Source organism: Suricata suricatta, chromosome 8 (assembly GCF_006229205.1).
Source record: "Suricata suricatta isolate VVHF042 chromosome 8, meerkat_22Aug2017_6uvM2_HiC, whole genome shotgun sequence".
NCBI lineage: Eukaryota > Metazoa > Chordata > Mammalia > Carnivora > Herpestidae > Suricata > Suricata suricatta.
The window spans coordinates 85,657,111-85,681,070 of NC_043707.1; the positions used below are offsets into that span (position 1 = coordinate 85,657,111).

The following is a 23,960-nucleotide window of genomic DNA, read 5'->3' on the forward strand; positions in this document are numbered from 1 at the left end:
ATATATACAATGGAGTACTACATGGCAATGAGAATGAATGAAATATGGCCATTTGTAGAAAAGTGGATGGACCTCGAGGGTGTCATGCTAAGCAAAATAAGTCAGGCAGAGAAGGACAGATGCCATATGTTTGCACTCATAGGTCTAACAGGAGAACAGGAGAAACCTAATGGAGGACCATGGGGAGGGGAAGAAGGAAAGAGAGTTGGGGAGAGAGAGGGACGCAAAACTTGAGAGACTATTGAATACTGAAAACGAACTGAGGGCTGAAGGGGGAGGGGGAAAAGAGGTGGAGGTGGTAGAGGAGGGCACTTGTGGGGAAGAGCACTGAGTGTTGTATGGAAACTAATTTGACAATAAACTACTTAAAAAAAATAAAGAGGTCTATGATAAAATGGATGGTTATGAGGCAGTGAGGTCCTGTGAGGTCATAGTCTATAATCTCTAGAAGGTAGTAATCTCATTTGGTCTTGGGATGCTCTACAACCTAGTGGCAAAAACAAAGGAAATGGTAGTACTTGTGGATACACATGCCTATAAAATCAACATGTATGTGTGTGTGTGTGTTGGGAAATTAGGGAGTTGCATTACAAAAAGATATTTGGTGATGTTGTCATGAACCAGTTTACTATGGTAATTTTTTATTTAACATTCTCTTTCCTAGCAGTATATATAAAAACCTTCAATGGATACCTATTGCTTTTGCTGCCCAAGGTACATTCATCCTAAATCTGGTAGCTATAAGCTTAATTTTTCTTTGAATAATCACCCACTCTCTATTCTCAGTCTATTTGGATGAATCATGTTATGTAGGCCTAAAACGAAGCAACATATCCCCTAGAAATATGATTGTTTGCAGGTGTGACAAAAGATACTTTCAAATATGCATTGTCAAAGTATACAATGGCTCTTTATTAAAACATGTGATCAGATATTAGAAGGCATGCCAGTTATTCAAAAGAATGCTACAATTATTAAATTGCCTGCTTGGCAATTATAGCTTTGAAAATGAAAATTGTAAAAATCATGATTCATGCCTTTATTCCACAAATATTTATTGATTTCCTACTAAGTGCCAGGCATCTTGTCAGACAGGAAAGATAACCCTGCCCTCATGGAACTTACATTCTAGTGGGGAAGACAGATAGTAAACAAGTAAGTAATAAATAATTTCAGATAGTGAGATGAGCTGTGAGAAAAATAAAGCAGGAAAGATAGTAGAGAGTGATGGAACAGGAGCATGGAGCTATTTTAGATGGAATAGCCAAGAAATTACATTTCAAATGCTCAAGTGATATTTTAGCAGAAACATGAATAATGTAAAAGATGTGGCAACAAACAAAAAGAAAAATGGCAAAACTGCCAGCCTCTAAGTCAGTTATTTTAAATGCCATAAAAACAGATGGGTCTTTATAATATCAAGAAACAAGAAGATGCATAAGGATAAAGTCCAGAAAAAAACCCTAACATTTATGGTCAGATGATTTTCAACAAAAGGTCACAGGTAATTCAGTGAGAAAAGAATAGTATTTTCAACAGACAATAGGATATACACATGCAGAATAATGATTTTTACCCCGACCTCACACCACATACAAAAATTAACTCAAACTAAATCAGAAACTGAAATGTAAGGGCTAAAACTCTAAAATTCTAAGAAGAAATACAAGGGTAAATCTCCATGATCTCCAATTAGGCAATGATTTCTTAGATATGAAGCCAAATGTGATAAAAGAGATAATTTACTTTATAAAATTAAAAATTTTTGTGCTTCAAAAGAGACCACCAAGAAAAGGAAAAGACAACCCATAGAATGGAAGAAAATATTTGCAAATCATCTTAGGGTCTAATATCCAGATTATATGGACAACCCTTATAGTTCAAGAATTGAAAGACCCAAATAACCTAATTAAAAATGGCCAAAGAATTTTAATAGGCATTTATTCAGAGAAGACATATGAATGGCTAATAAATGCATGAAAAGACACTCAACATCATTAGTCATTAAAAAAATGTATATCAAAATCATCGGAGTAAATATCATATTAACATACTACTTCATAGGGTGGCTATAATAAAAAGATAGCAAATAATGGTGAGAATGTGGAGAAATTAGAATACTCATTCATTGCTGGGGGGAATGTAGTTTGTGGTAGTCACTTTAGACAAGAGTTTAGAAACTTCTCAAAATGACAAACATAATTACCATTTTGTGAAACTGAGTAATTTCATTCTTAAGTAACAACCCCCCCAAAATGAAAACATACATCCACATACACACTTAGAAATGAATGTTCTTAGCAATATTTTTCATAATGGCCTCAAAGTGGAAATAATTTAAATGTCTATGAACTGATGGATAAACAATCTGTGGTATATCCATGTACTAGAATATTTATTTGGCAATACAAAAATGAATGAATGAGTAATAAATTCTACACTTAGCACATTATGCTAACTGAAATTAGTCAGTCACAAACCCCCCGTATATTGTATGATCTCACTTATCTTAAATACCCAGGTTAGGCAAGTGTATAGAGATAAAGTAGATAGATGAGTGATTGTCTAGGGCTGGCAGGAAATGAAGGGGAGGGAGTATGGAAAGTGATTGTTAATGGCTTCAAATTTTCTTTTTGGAATGATGAAAATGTCTAAAAATTGCATTATGGTAATGGTTACACAATTCTATTAATATACAAAACCTACCACTTTAAGGTGTGTAAATTATATCAATAAAGCAGTTAACAACAGCGACAGGTTCAGCATGACTAGAGAAAGAATAGTTGAAGGAAAGAGTAAAGAGGGGCAGGGACCAGGATATATATAATTTCAGAAATTTTAAAGCCACTAGGGCTTTATAAGCAGAAGCGTGCCATGATATGATTCATATAATGACATAATCTAATAACATATGATATATTAATATACTATATAATTATGTTATAATAATCATATAAGAATATGTGATAATTATGTAATATATAATCAAATGTATAAGTGTTAATATTCAAGAATAGTTAAATTTTTTATTTTTCTATGTTCATACCTTTTTTTGTTGTGAATTAGAGATGTAAGTCCAACTCAAAGTGCTAATCGAATCTTTTGAAAAAACAGACTAAATAAAGATTAGTGAATAAAGTCCTCTGATGTACCCATTTTCTAGATCTTCCAGAAAAATTAGCCAAATCTGTGTGTATCTAAGAAATAGAAATGCAAATGCTTAACTAAAATTTAAATAAAAATAAAAACTCAAATGCTTTTTCATCTGTAAATAAAATATAAAGGTCATTCACTTCATTTCCTTCACTTGGGGAAGGAAACTAAGGAAATCAAACATATATTTAGTGGAACGCTGACAGAAATCTTCTGTTCCTACTGCAGTGTTTACTGAATTTTACTATTTGTAGATTTTTTCATATTGAGTTACAAATTATTTGGTTCCAACTGGGGATTATAACTTCGGAGTTGCAGTATTATTTCAGTTACTGAAGAATAAAATTCTAGGGAGAAAATATAAATAGTAATACTTTAAGTGGAATAGAGGGAGGTATGGGATGTCTCTGAAATCAACGGAGTAAATAACATATTAAAACGATTTTAATACCTATTTTCTAACCATCTTCATCAAATTGTTACCTTTTAATTTAAAAATCCATAATTTACATAAAATTTTCCAAGTTTTTATTCTTATATCAAACACTCAGAATAACATTTTCTTCACTTGGCCTCATCAGATGAAAGCCTCACCCTTGTGAGCCCTTTAGGCAGCTGACCAGAGCATCTAGAGAAATGTCTGATATCTTGTCTTTTAGCCAATCGTTTCATGTACTCCACATACTATTAAATATTAAAGTGATTTCTTCCAAGGTAGACTGGGATGATTTTGGAGTTTGTTTTGTTTTTTTCCCCTTGAATATGAAGGATGCAGATCACTTAGTATAACTCACACAAGCTAATTCTAATGTAATTCAAACGTAGTGAGATGCAGATCACTTAGTATAACTCACACAAGCTAATTCAAATGTAATTCAAACGTTGTTTCTTTCAGGGACAAACTTTAGTTTGAATATATACTCATGGGAACTGGCAAGAGACAACTACGGAGCTGCTGCCATACTGGTATGTTAGGTTGGCTAGTGGGTGTGTCCTCTTGTCTGGGGCAGACATGGACTCTGGGATTTATTTTTCCATAGTTTACAGTTTCCATGTGGGCTTCCTCACACCCTCTGTTTGGCTATAGTGCAGCAGGCTGCAGCGTGTAATGTGTTTGACTCAAGAAATTTAACTACTGTGGTTTCTTCATTTATAACAAAGAAAAAAATTACTGTGATGATTAAATGAAACATTATGTGTAAGCAGGACCAGCTATACACTTAGTGTTGCAAAATTAAAATGTCAGTTTCCTTGTTCAATGATTATTACTAATGACACATTGGCAATAGCAGAGCATTAAACCAAGTGTGGGGTGCTTCTAAGTGCAAGACTTGGTGCAACCGCACTGGTCATTGGTCACATACCCCTGAGGCCCCGCCTGTGTGTAAGATACAGAGTATAGGGGCACCTGGGTGGCTCAGTCGGCTAAGCATCTGACTCAGGTCATGATCTCATGGTTTGTGAGTTTGAGTCCCATGTTGGGACCCATGCTTCAGTGCTACAAAACATTCATTTCCTTCTCTGTCTGCCACTCCCCTGCTCATTCTTTCTCTCTCTCTCAAAAATAAATAAACATTTTTAAAAAGATACATAGTATATGTGGCATATATACTATACCGTAGTCCCTCCTTATCTCCAGTTGTGCTTTTCATGGTTCCATCTACCTGTAGTCTGCTGCGGTCTTGAAGCAGGCGACCCTCCTTCTGACTAATCCTTAGCAGGTCAGTAGTAGCCTAGCGCTATGTCACAATGCCAACATCATTCACCTCATTTCATTTCATCCTGTTCGCATTATATCATCTCACATCAACACGAGAAGAATGAGTACAATACTAGGTATTTTGAGGGAGACAGGGGCCACATTAATGTAATTTTTATTAAAGTTTATTGTTATAATTGTTCTATTTTATTATTAGTCTTTGTTGTTAATCTCTTACTATGCTTAATTTATCAGTTTTAACTTTATCATAGATTTGTATGTATGGGAAAAACAGCATATATAGGGCTCGATATTATCCATGGTTTTAGGCATTCACTGTAGGTTTTGGAATATATACCCTATGAATTAGTGGGGACTACTGTATATGGTATATATAGCATAGGAGGCACTCAATGTATGGTAACTGTTGTCACTTCTTTATCTATTTTCATTCAGACTTCTTTTCCCTAAATTACAAAATGTGTATTCATTGTAATTGGATATTTTTTCAACCATAGCGTTGCAATGTGATGACTTAAATTTTTTTATTTTTATTTTTTAGAGAGAGCATGAGCAGAGAGAGGAAAGAGGGAGAAAGAGAGGGAGAGGGGTAGAGGAAGAGGGAGAGAGAGAGAGAGAGAGAGAGAGAGAGAGAGAGAGAGAGAGAGAATCTTCAGCAGGCTCCATGCTCAGTGTGGAGTCTCTATCCCATGACCCTGGGATCATGACCTGATCCAATATCAAGAGTTGAATGTTCAACCAATTGAGCCACCCAGATGTCTCCCCTTTTCCTATTTTTATTCTTTAAAATTATTACTTTTTTAAAATTGCAAAATCTCCAAACTTTAACAGAACTTATTACGCTTCATCATACTGTGTAGTCTCTCTATACTATGTTCCTAATGTCTCCTTGCCCTTGAAAAATAGAAATGATTGAGTTTTTTTTATCATATTGTACAGATATCACAACTTACAAGGGTATTGTATCCAAATGAATCCATCATGTTAAAAATATTGTAAGTCATAAAATACATTTAATACACCTAACTTACTGAACATCATAGCTTAGCCTAGCCTGCCTACTTTATATATGCTCAGAACACTACATTAGCCTACTTCTGGGAAAAATCATCTAATACAAAGCCTATTTTATAATAAAGTACTGAATATCTCATGACATTTATTGGATAGTGTACTAAAAATGGGATGCAGAATAGTTGCACGAGTATAGGATGGTTGAAAGTCGGTGTTTACCCTCGTGATGCTATGGCTCGCTGCCTCTGTCCAGCATCAGGGGACAGTACTGTCCTGTGTATTACTAGCCCAGCAAGAATCACAATTCAAAATTCGAAGTACAGTTTTTAGTGAATGGATATTGCTTTTGCATCATCGTAAAGTTGAAAACTTTTAAGCTGGGAGATGTCTGTACTTGACCAAACTAGCATTGTTGTGATCATTTAAGAAAACTCTTTCTTTTTGGCTCTTTTATTGCACCACTAGAAATGCCTTATTAAAATAGAGCATCTTTATATATATATATATGTGTGTGTGTGTGTGTGTGTGTGTGTGTGTGTGTGTGTGTGTGTGTATGTATATAGTTTTCATGGAAAACTATATAGCTTTAAATATTTTAAATATTTTCTTCATTTTTCTATTCCTAAAAGTCTTTAAGCCACACACAAACACACACACACACACACTGGAGAGGTCTGAGTTTAAAAAAATATATAACTCAGGAAAGCAAAAAATACATTTAATATATTGATTATGAGAGTGATATACATAACCTTTTTCAGCCTCTCTCTCTCTCTCACTCTCTCTCTCTCTCTTTGGTTTTAATTTGCTTTATTTGCTTTTCTATTTGTAGATTAGGGAGGTTGGGACTGATATCAGTCCATTGAAGTGCCCTCCAATATTTTAATTCTTAAAATGTATTTCTACCTCTTCTCATTCCTATTTATACACTCTCAGTGCCAGGCTTAGTGTGTGTGTGTGTGTGTGTGTGTGTGTGTGTGTGTGTGTGTGTGTGTAGACTTGTATCATTTGACTCTTACAAAAATTTTTTGAATATTGTTTGTGGATGGTAATGTTCTCATTTTATAAGGAGGAAAACAGAACCTCAGAAAGAGTTAATGACTTGGCCAGGGTCACACAACTAATAAGTATTAGCACGAGACCCAACTCCAAATTCTGAGAACCACTGGTAGTATTCACTTTCCTGAATGCTATAGGGTAAAAAGAAGAGGTGGAGAAGTTAAGGGGGGAAGAGATGAAAGAAAACAGTGTCATAGTTGGTGGTGTGCTGGAAAATGTTTGCAAGCTGGCTAAGGGTAAGGGAGAGCCTGATTTGTTGTGTTTGTTAATTTCCCTGGTGTTATTATGCCCATAGTTTCATCCTGTGGTGTGATGTCACTCAAGGTGGAGTTGGGAAGAAATACAGACAGTAATGAGTCAATATGAATCTAACATACCACTGGTAGCAGACAAAATGTTACAGTGAATTGTGAAAAAAAGTTTTGAGAAAATGTCTTCAGATTTATAGCTCAGGAGAATGGGGAGCATAGTTTGGGGACATGTACTCATTATTTAAACGCTCCTTAGGCTTCTCATTGTCAATCCAAAGTTTTAATCTCAGCATTCCAAACCATTTCAGCCTGAAACCAACACAGAAAAAACTGGGAACCCAAGAGGAATTTAAAGTCCCTTCTTATACATAGCCATTGAATGTTTCAGTTTTTACCTCTCAGTTTGAAAGGCACCTGATATTGGAGCTCTGGATCAAAACATTTGCAAGCAGCTACAAATCCCTTCTCTAAGAGAATCATGATGTTTAAAGTTTAATTAGTATGTAAACTGTAGAGTTTAATAAAGCTCTCATTGGTCAAACTATATAATTTATGTATTTTTGAGAAATAAGGTAAAAAAGGCTTTTAAATTTACAGGGCTGAACATAACTGCAGGCTAACTCTAAACCTATTATTCAAAGTAGGTGAAGGATAGCATTGACCTCAGTGAATTTTTAAATGTACTTATTCTAGGCAAAAAGAAAGATCATGCGGCTGCTAATAGAAATAACTATATCAGAGAACTGTGTTGAGTTTATATTTGTGGGAGAAGGAATATAAACAGTTTTTAACCTCTAGTGCCTGTAGTAAGGCATAATTTAAAACTTTATCAATGTTTAAGAATCTCTGGAGAATTAAAAACATCATGTCATAACCTGATTAAAGGCACCTGTCTGATTTATTTACCTTAAATCCAACACTTGACCTCAATCAAGGCAGGTAAGGAAGAAAATTATCATTAAAAAAAGCCAATAATTCTGACAATGATTAGTGCATAATCTCAGCTTCAAGAAGGGTATTAAGAAATAGAGGCAATGTCCAGAGAAGCTGTGATCCAAGTAATGAATGGCTATTAACAGTGTAAAAGAAAAAACTGGAGAATGAAGGTAACATCTGAGATGTTCATAAAATAAGGTAGGGTAATATGTGAAGCTTAGAATAGGCAATAATAAAATGAAATCCTTATAAACCATATTAAGGAGTTGGGGAAGTTAGTAGGAGCTTTGCCAAGTTATCTGAAGAATGAAATAGAAATTAATTTTATGGGAGTATTAAGATCTTAATGTCTTGCTTTCTAAGTGTAATATAATTCAATAAATAAGATCCTATTCAGTTTTCTGGTTCTAAGGAAGAAAAACAGATTCTGTAATGGAAAAGGAAACTCGAATTTTAGATAGGTCAATGGAGAAGCAATTTTTGTGCCACATGGTATTTGTCAGTAGTTTTTGGAGCATTTCAGAAATGTTTTCCTTCAAACTGCCCTTTATCATTTTTTTTCCATAGCAACACTTTATCTTTCCTTTATTTGACAATCAGAAGATAGGATTTTTAAAAAAGGTTCCCACTTTTCACACTGTCAGTTTCACCAGAGGCCTTGGTAAGTACAACTAATCCCCCACAGCTCTGTAATATTCAAAAGCCATGCATTAGCACTAAACTGGAGTTGAAGGTGAGTAGGAGAAGATATAGGATAAACAAGAAAAACTTCCCGTTCCTCAGTTTTTCCACATGTGAAATGGGCTTTTTACCAATGATCAATTTTTATAAGTTGTAGTATTTAGCCCCTAAAAATAATGAGAAAGAGTGCTCCACTCTCCATTCAACATGGTGACAGCATTACTTTCTCCCAGACTACATAAATGAGAGAAGGTAAACAATGGACTGCCGTGAACATTCCCTGAAAATTCATCAGTCATAAAAACTCTTCTCACCTGCTCTGGATATCCATCCATACTCCTTTGCCCTTTAGTTTGAATTAAGCACCGTCCAGGCTGAGGTCCCCGGGTGGCCTGTGAAGAGGGGATCTGAATAGGCAATGGTGACTGAAATTGCTGGATGGTCACTTTGTTTATATTTCCCTCATATGGCTGCTGCTCCCGGCTTCGATGCTGAAGGCTTTGGGACCCCATCAACGTCTGGATGTGGCTGCCTGCCTGTGGAGAAAATAATTTGTCAGACGAAGATCCGCGGTGTTGGAAGGATGTGATTAAAGCAGAAAACACGTACAGAGCACCTCTCTGGTAAAGTGGCATCATTTGGGCTCTCAGCCACTGCTGGAAAGGATAATGAAAAAACAGTAAGGGTCTGCCTACTGTGGTTTGTGAAAATGTTAATATTGGAGCAAGGTCGCATTAAATACATTCATAGTCACTGGAGGCCTTGCCACAGATTATACTGTCCCCCATTTTAAGCGAGCAAAATTCTCCCTGAAAAATCTCAAGAAGAAAAAGAAGTCACAACTTAAAAGTAAAGTGGAGTTCTATTTGGTATTTTATTTTGAATAACCACAGGCAGAGAGATGTAATACAGGAACCATCAGGAGGAGAATGATAGAACCTAGTTCCTAATTCTGTTGCAAAAGAATCGAAGTGTATATGTTCCTTTATGCCACAGTGCATAATGAGCTTGTTCAGGTGATTAAACAATCAGTATTTATTAATTTTCTGGATTAGTAAATCAAGAGTATGGTTTTGGGAATATTTAAGTCACATTGAAAATGACTGATGTGATAAATTCCTGTGAGTATCTGTAGCTCATGGAGACACTAGATATGGAAAGGTCTTCAAAGTAAGGTCTGTATGCTTATGCTCTCATCAGGAGCTTTCACAAAGATTCATTAGTACCTCATGTGAAGCAATAGTGATCACTTCTAATTTTTTAAATATTTATTTATTTTTGAGAGACAAAGTGCAAATGAGAGAGGGGCAGAGAGAGAGACAGAGAGAAAGAGAGAGAGAGAGAGAGAGAGAGAGAGAGAGAGAGAGAGAGAGAGAGAGAATTGGAAGCAGGCTCCAGGCTGTGAGCTGTCAGCACAGAGTCCGATGTGGGGCTCGAACTCATAAACAATGAGAGCAAGTCCTGAGATGAAGTTGGATGCTTAACCAACTGAGCCACCCAGGTTCCCCAATAATGATCATTTCTCACTTCTTAAGGGTGGCAGTTGGAAGGAGAGGGCATGTCCACTTGGGCTCCCATCTTCATACGATATGGTGCATACTACTGTTCCTGTGCTCACTCTGATTTTCTCACCTTTGTTCTAGCATCAGTTCCTTCAGTCATTCTATGTGATACCTTTTCCATCAAGCAAGCAGTTCTGCTTGTGGGCAGGTAACCTAGAATATGCCTCTCAAAACTGGTCTAACATGGAAATTGAATGCTTGTCGTTAATACTTTTAAACATATGTTTTACTGTTGTGCTTGGTACTTCACTTATTACTATGGAAGCATCTGAGGGGTTACTTCCTGAATTCATTTTTTTCCTTGTTGATCTTTTAAGGTAGATAATTTGGACTTCAAAAGTGAATTTTACCTTAGAATTCATTAGCTAGGAAAGCCTGTGGATTCTGTTCTTTTGTAACAAATTTGTAATTCATTAGCTAGGAAAGTCGGACAAATCAAGATTTTTGACTAAGAAGTCAGATTGGAGGAATAAAGGAAAAATTATTAAACATGTATTCAAGGAAGAGATTGCATTTTTAAAAATTCTTTAAAAAAGAGCAATATAAGGAAATGGTAATCAGGGAATATCATTTGGAGAAGATAAGAAGCATATTGTGAACAAGAGGTGATTTCAGTGAAAAATATTTAAAGTTATTATTTGGTAATATGAATGGCAAAGTAAACAACTATTTGATTATATATTTAAACAGCCAACTAGTTTTCTTATCATGTGCAATTTTTTTACATTCAGAAACAGTAAACATATTTCACTCATGAGAAATTGGAAGAAAAGATGTAAAAAAAGAGTGTCAGGCTAAACCAGCACAATGTGAAAATAATTAGCAATACAGTGTTATTCAACACAACTAACCAAGAACGGCAAAACTATAACATCATAAACACAGCTAAGATAACTTCATAAAGGGCAAAGGTATATTTCTTTATTGCATATTCCATCCTCAGAAACCTAAATGAAAGGAGGTGTTGCAACTTTGAGAGCTATTCTAGATGACTGATCACCCTCCTGGTCAAATTTTTGTCTTCAGTTTGATTCTTTCCTACCTCCATGGAATTTCATGGCCTCTTGTTCGGTAGGAGAGGAAAATCATGGTAAACTATATAACATTTTGAGCTGCTATGCTCTGAATGAACTCACTAGCATGCTAAGTTATGAGAATTTACATAGCTAGACAATGATTTCCTGGAGTTAGAGGAGCTGATGATGTAGGCCAGCTGAAACTGTCTACCTTGGCTATGGAACAATAAATTGATTTTACACTTATACCTGCTTGTCACCTCCACTATCATAATTCGTGGGTCTTCAGTCAGTGCTTGAGCCAGTGGAAAAGAGGAAGACCATCAGTTTAATTGAAAGTGATCCCATAGACAAGCAAAGAATTGTTAACATCCAGAAAAACTTTGAGAGATCTAGAACATTGCTTTAAGCCCATGGATGCATAATCTACATGAGAAGATCAATAACTGCTTAACAATACTTCATGGACTAGAATATTTTGGTAATGGTCTATCCAAGGGTGAGAAGTTTATTGCATATATTATATATAATTATAATAGCTTATAGACTGATTTTTCTGGTTTATTTTTTCCTTCTGATGGGACATCTGGAGCCCAGGATTATGCTTTGATTTGGAACTCCTTGAAGGCAAGCACTCTAACCCACCTAGCATCCTTAATGACTGGCACAGTAACTGGCATTTAATAAATAATAAATAATGACTACTATCCAAACACTAGGTGCTAAACAATGCACTAAAATTTACCTTATATATATTACCTCAATTTTGCTAAGGAGGAAACTAAGGCTTGAAGAGATTAAGTAGCTCTCCCAAGTAATTTGCACTACTGATAAATTGACAGGATCAGGATTTGAACCAAGGCTGTCTGACTATTAAAAAATATGCTCTTAAACACAAAATTATTCTGCAATCCCCTTACCCCCAAATCGACTCTCTCTGCCTAGTAGTTGAACTGTGAATTGAAAAAGAACCATGAAAAGGAACAAAAGGATCAGATTATAGGACATATTAACTTTCCTTAGCAGCTCTTTAATTTGACAAAGGGCCATTCCTACTTATTGAATTAGGTCTGTTATCTATTTTAGATCCTATGGATGTGACTTAGATTATTATAGTTAAGCAAATAAGTATATTTAGTAATCTTTCCACAGGTATGAAGTAATGAAGCTCATGTTCTCAGATGGTTTGTTAAAACGTCAAATGAGCATGAAAGGAATGTGCTGTAAAATGATATGTTTGCATCAGTATAGTTCTTTCATTCTGTATTGGAGCTACAGGCTGCAGTGAATGCAGAGAGGGAGTGACAGCTGTAGAAAGCTGAGCATTAACACTAAATTTTGTGTAAAGTTAAGCAAACATAAATGACATAAGACATCTAATGGGACAGTTATGGTATTGGAGGGACTGTAAAGAGGAAGTTTTCCTGACTGGCACAAAGGCTTAAGAAAGGTAATGAGGATGCTCATGATGAAGTACAAAGGGCTAATGAAAATGTAGAAAATGTCAGAGGCTGGATTTGTTCAAGCAGAGGGTTATCTTTGAGAACACTGACTCATACTGAAGGGGAATTTGAACATGAAGGTTTCTGTAAAGACTGTGCTACACATTTTGAATGATAAAAAGAAATAGAGAAGATCTGACATTTGTTTTGAACTTTCAATGGGAGCTTGGGCAAAATAACATGTATTTGAGGAGAATAGTGATGAAACATAGTATTTTCAAGTTAACCCAAAAGGATTCTGTCAGAATTTCCAGGGAAAAACTCCAATCTCCATAGGACCCAAGAAAACATTTATGTCAGTACCACAGGAAAGAAATGTTGATTTGATACCAAATGGCACTGTTCATGCAAAATTCAGCCGACAGCTAAACTGGCTTATTATGTACAAATTTAAAGTGTTTGGGAGGTTTTGTATGATATAAAAGAAATGACTTTCTCACTACAACACTGCTTTGGTTCACACTATTCTCTTAGCAAAGAAAGTTAGACTGAGAAGTTTATTACCCAATTTGGTCATCTGTTTTACTAGCCATCTTGACTCTTGAACCACTTAGATTTGCTTCCAAAAATCAAACAGAGCCTCAGAGGATGACAGTTTATGCCACTGAGGATATTCAAATGGACACAATTCATTCTCTCACATTAAGTCCAACAGAGTTCAAAAATGTTTGGCATGGAAAGAGCCTAAATGTCCATCACCTGATGAATGGATCAAGAAGATGTGGTATATATATATACAATGGAGTATTACATGGCAATGAGAATGAATAAAATCCGGCCATTTGTAGGAAAGTGGATGGACCTTGAGGGTGTCATGCTAAGCGAAATAAGTTAGGCGGAGAAGGACAGATACCATATGTTTGCACTCATAGGTCTAACAGGAGAACAGGAGAAACCTAATGGAGGACCTGGGGGAGGGGAAGAGGGAAAGAGAGTTGGGGAGAGAGAGGGACACAAAACTTGAGAGACTATTGAATACTGAAAACGAACTGAGGGTTGAAGAGGAAGAGAGAGGGGGGAAAAGAGGTGGTGGTGATGGAGGAGGGCACTTGTGGGGAAGAGCACTGGGTGTTGTATGGAAGCCAATTTGACAATAAACGATTTAAAAAAAATGTTTGGGAGCAGTGTCAATGACACAGAATCATCTACAAAGGATAGCTCAGTAACTAATCTCAAGGAACTAGTGAAATTTATTTAAATGAGTCAGTTTCAATAGTTTGTATAACAACAACTACAAAACAGTCCTAAATCACTTTCTCTTTATACCAGTGTTCTATAGTGACTTTTTTGTAGTAAGCAGGTTAAGTTTTAAAAATACAGGCAGTTGGACTTCTGCTTCCAGGTAGATGAAATAGACCAACTTTTCCCTGTTCCCTTTAAGAACAACTGAAATTCTTTGATATTTTATGTAAACAAATATAAGGAAGCTCCGGAAAGAAGACAGAAAAATGCAGATTAATTACAGATTTGGAGACCAAGTAAAAACATGGAAGTGAATCTCTTTGGTTTAATTTTTTGTCATATATCCCATAGTATGATTAGAGAAGGCCTAGTAGAGAGTCAGGACCTTCTCTATCATTCAATGAGGCTACTCCCACTGAGGTATCAGTGGAGACCACCTGTGGAGCTGAAAATGTCATCCGCAACTAGCAATAACATGGATACTCAATGGAAAAATTCAATTTCTCCCTTCCTGGCCTGAGTGAGGTAGTGCCCCACTCTTCTTGAGTTGGAGTGGTGTCAGAGAAAGACAACTAAAACATAAGGTTTAAGTACAATCCAGCGTTTTATAAAATTATATGAAAATTTATAGGTTTAAATCGTACCAAGAACCTGTAAAATGTTAAACTAAAGGAAAAAGACAATCAGTAAATGACAACACTGAGAGAACAGAGAGGCTAGCATTATCTGACAAAGATTTTAAGGTAGCTAATTTAAAACATGCATCAATGACCAATTATGCATATGCTTAAAACAAATACAAAATAGAAACCCAGCTAAAAAATATAAAATCTCAGCAAGAACTAGAAGATATTAAGAAGAAACAAATGGAACTTTTAGAACTGGAAAATACAGTAACTGAAAAACTCAGTGGATGGGCTTAAGAGAAGAACTTAGAAAACAAAGGAAAGAAACAGTAAACTAGAAGAGGGGACAATAGAAATCATCCAATTTGAATAACAGAGAAAAGACACTGAAAAAAATGAAGAGAGTTTTAGGGTTCTATTAGTCTATACAAAACTCCTAACAATCATATTATCTAAAGGAAAGGAGGAAGAGAATGGGGCTGAAAATTAAATGAGGAAATAATTGCTGAAAAATTCTGATATTTGTCAAAATATGAAAACCTACAGGTTTAGTAAGCAGAGAGAACATCACACAGATTAAACCCAAGGAAAACCATGCATTGACACATTATAATTAAACCTCTGAAAACTAAAGACAAAGAAAAATGTCTTAAAGGCAGCCTGAGAAAAATGACATCTCACCAGAGAGTAAAAACAATTCAAATGGCAGTGGATGTCTCAAGAAGTGGTGTAATATTTTTCAAGTGCTGAAGGAAAAGAACTGTCAACCTAACATTCTATACCAGTAAGAATGTTCTTCAGGAATGAAAGAGAAATTGAGACATTCTCAGATGAAGACAAATGAAGAAAATTTGTCACCACCAGACCTATCCTAAAGGAATAGCTAAAGGAAGTTCTCAAAATAAAAAGAAAATAATAAAAGAAGAAATCTTGGACCATTAGGAAGAAAGAAAGAACATGGAAAAAATATATGGGTAAATATAATGAGCTTTCTTTATCTTCTTGAATTTTCAAAGTTATGTTTGATGACTGAAGTAAAACTATGTCACTATCTGAGATGGTTCTAAATATGTGTAGAGAAAATGTTTAAGACGGCTATAAGCAGAGGAGGGTGAAATGACAGAAAGACGGGTAAAGTTTCCACACTTCACTTAAACTGTTAGGTGATGACATTAGCAAACTCTGGTAATTTATGTATATAGAATATAATAGCCAGAGTGACCATTTTAAAAACTACACAAAGAGGTTTACTAAAAACACTATAAATAAATAAAAATGAAATTCTAAAAAAATGTCCAAATAACACACAGGAAATAGGTTAAAAAAGACAAAACAGAGAAGCTTAGAGAGAGACAGAGACAGAGACAGAGAGAGACAAAGAGAGAGAACAAACAGAAACAAAAATTACATTAAAACTTTAAACCTTAATGTATCAGTTCTTAAATGCAAAGAGACTAAATGTACAAATTAAAAGACATCTCGACAGAAGGATTAAAGAACATTACTCAACTATGTGCAGACTATAAAAACTATATGCAGACTTTACTTCAAATACAACAATATAGGTAGATAAAAAGTAAAAGGATTAAAAACATATATCATGCAGATATTAATTAAAGGAAAAGAGAAGGGGCTGTATTAATACTAGATAAAGTAGATTTCAGAGCAGACAAAATACACTCAAGATAGAGAGGGATCTTATGTCATGAAAAAAGAGTCTGTCCATCGAGGGGATATAGCAATCCTAAATGTGTACATTGCAAATAACAAAGCTATAGATATGTGAGCAAAACTGATAGAACTTGAGGAGAAACAAATACACAATTATAGTTGGAGATTTCAACACTCTTCTCTCAGTAATTGATAGAACTACACTGAAAATCAGCAAGAGTATAGAACCACTCAACAATATCATCAACTAACCAGATCTAACTGTCACTTATAGAACATTCTACCTGACATCATCAGAATACACAGTATTTTCAAGTTCCCACAGAATACTTACTAAGAATATATCCTGAATCAAAAGACAAATCAGCAAATTTAAAAGAATTGAAATCACACAGAATGTATTCTCCAAATACAATAGAATCAAACTAAAAATCTATGACAAAAAGATAAAACTATCTAAACACCCATAAACTAAACAATGCAGTTTGAAATAATGCATGGGTTAAAGAGGTCTCAAGAGAAATAAAATAATACACTGAACTGAACATAAATGAAAATGCAGCACATAAAAATTTGTGGAACACAGCTAAAACAGTGCTGAGAGAAAAATTTATGACCCTAAATGCTTGTACTAGAAAAGAAGACGCGTCAAATCAATAATTAAGACCCTACATCAAGAGCCTAGGGAAAGAAGGGCTAAATAAACCCAAAGCAAGCTGAAAGAGGGAAATAATAAAAAGAGCAGGAAATCAATGAAATTGAAAGTGAGTAACAGATAAAACTGATGAAAAAAGAGCTTTTCTTTGAAAAGATTAATAAAAATGGACACATTTCTAGTAAGACTTAAAAAGAATAAAAGAAAGAAGATATAAATTACCAAAATTAGGGATGAATAAGGGAATATCATTACAGCCCTTTAAACATCGTAAGCTAATAAGGTAATACTACACATAAACTCTACACACATAAATTTGACAACTCAGATGAAATAGGCCACTTTCTTGAAAAACCCAACCTACCGTATAGCTATATATTAGCTCAAAATAGATCACAGAGTTAAATGTAAAAGGTTGAAAATGAAAAGCATATTATAGAGTTCAAGAAAAGATTGGCAAATCAAGAATAGCATCAAGAACAAAGAACCCTCAAAATGCAAAAGTAAGAACTAAATAATCCATTTGGAATAATGTCAAAAGATATGAAGAAACATTTCACCAAAGATTATACAGATGGCAGCAAATAAGCACATGAAAAGATGTTCAAAATCATTAGCTACTGGAAAAACTCAAAACCACAGTGAGATATCACTATACACATAACAGATGGGCTAGATAAAATATAGCGACAGCAACAAATGCTGACAAAGATGAAGAGAAACTCAGAGGCTGCTGCTGCTTGAGAAGTAAAATGGTAGAGCCATTCTGGAAACATATTTGACAGTTTCTTAAAAAACGAAACATGCAATGAGTACTATATAATGCAGCAGTAACATTCCTGGGAATTTATCTTAGAGACTTAAGACTCACATTCATACAAAAACCTGTCCATGAATGTTTAGAACAACTTTCTTCATAACAGCCCCAAACTAGAAACAGTCCAACTTTCTTTCAGTGGGTGACTGGTCAAACGAATACATCCTTACCATAATATACAAGTCAGCAATAAAAAGTAAGAAACTATTCACACACACACAACCATGTGAGTGAATTTTCAGAGAATTATGCTGAGTAAAAAAGCTAAGCCCAAAAGATGACGTATTGTAGGATTCAATTTGTATGACATCCTTTAAATGACAAAATTATAAAAATGGAGAGTTGTAGAAATGCCAGGAGTTAACTAAAAAATAAGAGAGGCAGTACAGATAACACAGTCTATGAAGGTAGATAGATGACTTTGGGTTTTATTTCTTGCTTTTAGTTATGCAATCATATATAAGCTGCCTAAGCCCTTTGCTTATAATATGAAAACTGTAGATAAAATAAGTGCTTCATAGAATATTATGAGGATTAAAGAAGATAATGTATTGAATTGAGCAGATTTCTTGGTATATAGTAAGTACTCAATAATTGCAATGAGAAGAAAAAGTTTTCTGCTGCGTAAAGGTCTGATGGTTCTTTGGACATAGCAATAGAAAACCACCCAGAAGAACTGTTCTTAAACCTGTTGCAATTAAACAATGACAACTTGCTTAGAAAAACTTCTGAAAGTTAGACAATCAGCAAGAGTCTCATTCAAATAACCATGCTTCTCCAGTTCAAGGTTAGTCAACCCCTAAATATTCCAATTTCTTTTATAAAATTTTTTTTCCAACTTCTGAAAATCCACCAATCCTTGAACTCCATGCTTCCCCAGACTCTGGTTTACTCAAAGATTATACCTTATAAGTTATTTGTTAGCAAGCAGTAAATTATGCTTTTTGTTTAAGACGTTGAAAAATGGCTTCTTTTATGGAGGGATACAGCATATACAAATTAAAAAAACACAACCTTTTCATAGGTAGAGATGATGATACTCACTCTTCACTAATATGGCTAATATTTTAAATTGCAGTGATTCACCTTCATTTTTCTCCCACAGACACCTCCATCCCCATTATTTATGTGATTTCATGAAACTGTCCAGGTAAGAGTACAGCCAGTATTAATGTATAAGTAATTCAAAAGAGATACTAACTCATGACCCTGGTCTCATTAACAGCTGGCTGTTAGGAACACCGCTAAATAAAAATTTAACTTGTCCCTAATTAACACAGATTTTTACCCAAAATAATAAATATTATAATAGCTACTAATAATTAAACACTTATATGGCAGACACTGTAATAAATATTTTACATCATGGTCTTAATTTTTAGAACCACTCTACAGGGTATGCATCATGTGCTCTTTCCCCCATTGTGGAAACTCAACAGCAAAGCTTAATATGTGCAAGGGCCGATTAAAGATAAAGTTTACAATTTCTCTTGCACTGCTGTGAAAAGAAAAACAAAAAGCAAGATCTTACGAACTAAAAAGATAGAGATTTTTTTTTTCCTGCAGCTTAGTGCATTAGTTTTTATGTTTTAGTATAATTGTCATTTTGCAGTGATTGAGTCAATATTCAGTGCAGTTTCATCACTTTTACCAATGGTTTTGGTGACAGGATTTAGGTTATTTTGTGGGAAATGGTGACTGTGTTAAATAAGGAGTGGTAGTTGGAATCTTAGATGATATAATCAGGAAGTTTGATGAGCTAAATTATTGAGAAACAAAATTAACAAAATGAACTAAATTCACTACGATGGAAAGTTTCAGTCATGCCCAGAGCTCCTAATTCTGTTCCTTCTAGATTCTGAAAAGTAAGTAAAAAGCTTGCAAATGTTTCAGATGAAAGAAACTAAAGATTTGAGGGGAAAAAGGCATTTCAGATCTGAACTAGAGTAGTGTAGGTTTGAGAAGAGTAAGTTGAGAAGGACTCAAAAATTATTTTTAAGTACATGACTGATGTCAGTGTTTCTTTCTCTCCTCTAAACATGGAACAGAAGAAACAATATCAAGTTGCGGCAAAAAGTACTAGTTAACTACATATCATATATATTCCAGATATTGAGGGTTATTTACTATTACAACAGGTCTATGCTATAATATTTTCTGAAAATTTTTGGTTCAGTAGGGTGGGAGGGATACAATATCCTAGTAGTATAGCATAGTAGTTAGACCAGGCTGTAGAAACAGACATTACTGGGCTCCAATTCTGTGTTCCTCAATTCCATGCCTCTAGCTCCCCGTCCCATATGATTGTTGTGAAGATGATAGGAGAATATCTATGTTAAACACCTTAGTACAGTTCTACTGTGTGTTGCAGGAATTGTTTTAAAATTATGACAACCAAACTATTAAGTATTATTTTTTCCACTTTCTCTCTGTCTATCTGTCTTTAAATATTCAGCTAGGGCAGTTTTAATGCCAAAAATCTATGTTCTTCCATTTGGGCATTAGAGAACAATTCAGTACTGATATTTGGAAGGGAGCTCTGAAGCTTAAAAGAGAGGGGGCAGGAAGATGTTCTTTCTCCTGTCTTGGGGATTGGGTGACATTGCATTTGGCTAGCACAGTGCAATATTTTTAGAGAGGGTTATTCAAAATACTTGTTGACTTTAATTTTTCAGAGTCAAAAACTGGTGATATACTTCAATGCTCAAATGACAGATAAAAGGGGGAGGCGACAGGCCCTTTCCCTTCAGCGCATACGCCTTAGGATGACAGCCGGCTGATATGTGCAGATGGTCTTTTCCAGCTTATTGAATCTCATGAGCATACTCTTTTATGATTAAATGTCAACTTATAAAACACAGCTATGGAACTGGAAATTACTAACCAAATGAAAAAACAATAAAGGATTCATAATAGCAAAAATGATGAGATTAGAGCTAAGTCTATACTCTTCAACCTACAATTTGTTTTGTGATGATGCTAACTTAATAAATTCTTGAAATAAAATAAAAAGATGGTAACAGTGACAACAAAAATTTGACAATTTTTCCTTTTATCCTTGAGATTTCCTAAAACCTTTAGATGGTAGACGAAGTCAGATAAAAATCAAGTGGCAGTACGTGGGATCTTATTATTTTGATATCTTCTAATTGGCAACAATCCTTGATCACCTGCCAGTAGTCATGTTGTTTAGATCTTCAAATTACACATTCAGTCATGGACATTTTTATTGCACTGGGTTAACTTTCCATTTTCCTTTTGCTTTTATATTTCTTCCAAAATGAAGATAGTATAAATGTTATTGAGTTATTTGAATTTTCTGAAGCAGAATAGTCATTTGTTTTAAGGAACACCTATGTCAAGAAATTGATGGAATAAGTAGTTGTAATCTGCCACTTTATTGTTCTAATCTGTGGCAAGTTTTTTTTCTAACCTCTGACTTAATAGTCATTTGATAGACGTTCTTTGGGTTTGCACTCTCACTGAGGAAATAATTTACAGTCCAGATGAGAGCAATCTCTTGATTTTATGACAGCGATGTCTTTCACTACTGGAGAGAGCTGTATTGTTTCACAGATATTAGGAGATCAAAGGATGTACTCTGGAAATTAAAGAATTAATGTTGTGTTAAGTAAAAAAAAATAAAAATAGTAACCATGAAACTAAAGAGTGTTTTATTCAACTGTCACTTTTGCTTCAAATTAGAGAAGACTTTTTCCATTCACATTCCCACAACCTCCTATCTGCATTATTTTTGAGAACAAACTTCATTACATGATTAAAATAGGGTAAGTTAAGAAAAATCTATGAATTAAATAACACTACATCAATCGATTAAAAATACATCATCCTAGCTGTTCAGATTAAGAAAATAAATCTTTGAAATGGATCATTAAATAGAGGAAATTACTCCATTGATTTCTTCAAATGGTTCTTCCTGATTCAGCTACTATTTCTGAGGACCTGAAACTGCCCCTGAAGGGGCCCCTTTCCATGAACGTTTTGACTTCTTATAGGCCATGTATTGTTGCTTTGGCAGTTAACTCTTTTTTAACAAGAAAGTCCTACTATTTACTCAGGCTTCTCTCTCTTATTTCATTAATTTGCAATTATAGGGGGGCATTGAATCTGATTATATGCATTCATTCTTATTTCTCCAGTATAGTGAAAGACAAGGCTGCGTTGATTTACTGGAAAAGATAACACGGCAGTCAATCAGGAAGCTGTGTTTTAAAAGCATACATTTAATTCATCTGAATAACGGTTCTGATACTAGTAACATAAAAGGAGTGCAACTTGAAATTCTCAAGACTGGATTTGAGCCCTTAGCTTACAATACCTATAATTGTTCTTTGGGTTATTCTATGTATTTTAACTTAACCTCTAGCAGTGCATTTTTATCATGTTCTAGAATAATAACTGATATTTATGCCATAAAGACCATGCTGAGGATACTCTAGTAGATGTAGAAGCATATATTTGTTAGGCTGGGGAAGTTAGTGCATGTCTTAACGTAGTCACTATACATAAGCATCATAAATTTCAAAGAGCCTCCAATGGCTATTTGGTGGATGCTTACAATATTAGCAATAATTGATACCTAACCACAAATCATATAAGATACAATTTTCACCTACTCCCCGCTCCTACTCCTTCTTCTCCTAACCTGGAAGGATATTTGTGTGAAGGTAGGTATGCTTGCCTCCCAGGCAACTGTGTGTTGCTTAAAACTCCTTTTTCTGGGCACCTGGGTGACTCAATCGGTTAAGCCTCTGACTCTTAATTTAGGCTCAGGTCATGATCTCATGGTTTGTGGGTTCAAGCACCATGTAGAACTCTCCGCTCACAGCGCAGGGCCCACTTCAGATACTGTCTCCTTCTCTTTGCCCCTCCCCCAATCATGCTAGTGCTCTCTCTCTCTCAAAATTAATGTTAAAAAATAACACCTCCTTTTTCAATCTAAGGGTAAAATTAAGGAGTGGGTACTTACTATTCACACAAATAATTAGTTTCAGATTATTTCTGGATACCAAAACTCCAAGAAAAGTAGGGTTGCATTAGAGAGTCATCTTCAAAGTCCTGTTAGGGACTGAGGTTCATGCATTTGCTATCTTCTCACTTTTCCCCTGTCCTTTTAAAACTTTAGTTCCCTGAAAAAAGTAGCTTTTGGTCAAGGGAAAAACTTTGCATATATTAGTGTAGGAAATGTCTCTCTGGGGGCAACAGATTGTGCCAAGTTTTTTTTAAATTTAAAATCCATAATTGTATGATATCATTAATTTGCCCTTTAACTGACTCATTTCTTCGTTTTTGAGCAGAGCTCACTGACAGTGAATGCGTTTGGCTGCTATTTCTTCTCGAAGCTCAGCAGCCTCAGGGGAATATACTATCACCATGGATATCAATGCAGTCTTTATATTGCTCAATACAGTCCTAAGTGACACCCCCATGAGTGAGGGTGACAGGACGAGGATGGGGGAAGAAGGAGAATCTCAACCTACCAAGCAACTCAGAGAAACCTTTTCTTAATGTTTAAAAAAAAATGTTTGGAGCTCAAAATGACAATATAAAGGATCCCAATCTGTTTTCGATTTTCAGTGATGGGCCAGTCTACCATAAAAATTAAAGAAAAATTTACTCTGGCCAGTGCAAAATGTGCTCCTATCAGAAGAGAAAAATGAAGCCTGGGGAAGAGAAGCAGCAAAGGCAGAGCCAGGAATGTGCTTGGCATTACTCACAGTGATAGGGAAAGTTGTTCTCATTTGCTTACGGCCTGACAAAGTTAAGGCATTTACTCCTTGGTGTTCTTTACTGCTACTAATGTGCATTGCTTTGGGAGGGAAACATACAAAGCCTCAGGCAAAACCTACTATACCTGACATATTTCTTTCTGTACAAAAGGAGAGGTTAGCTACAGAATTAACAATTATTAAAGTTTTAGAAAATGTTTTTATTTCAGCTTTATTTTAAACTGGAACAGATATTCTTTTTTTTTTTTAATTTTTAATGCCTTTATTTTATTTTGAGAGAGAGAGAGAGAGACAGAGAGTGAGCAGGGGAGGGGCAGAGAGAGAGGGAGACACAGAATCTGAAGCAGGCTTCAGGCTCTGAGCTG

General features: G+C 35.1%; 1 protein-coding gene across 1 annotated transcript in view; it reads right to left on the bottom strand.

Annotated features, from left to right (window-relative positions):
- Positions 1-23,960, bottom strand: part of LRRC7 (leucine rich repeat containing 7) — a 542,709-nt gene that overhangs the window by 37,636 nt on the left and 481,113 nt on the right. Inside the window, exon 24 of the mRNA XM_029949178.1 lies at positions 9,129-9,350. Coding sequence (XP_029805038.1) covers positions 9,129-9,350 — 222 coding nt within the window. The remainder of the gene's footprint in view (positions 1-9,128; positions 9,351-23,960) is intronic.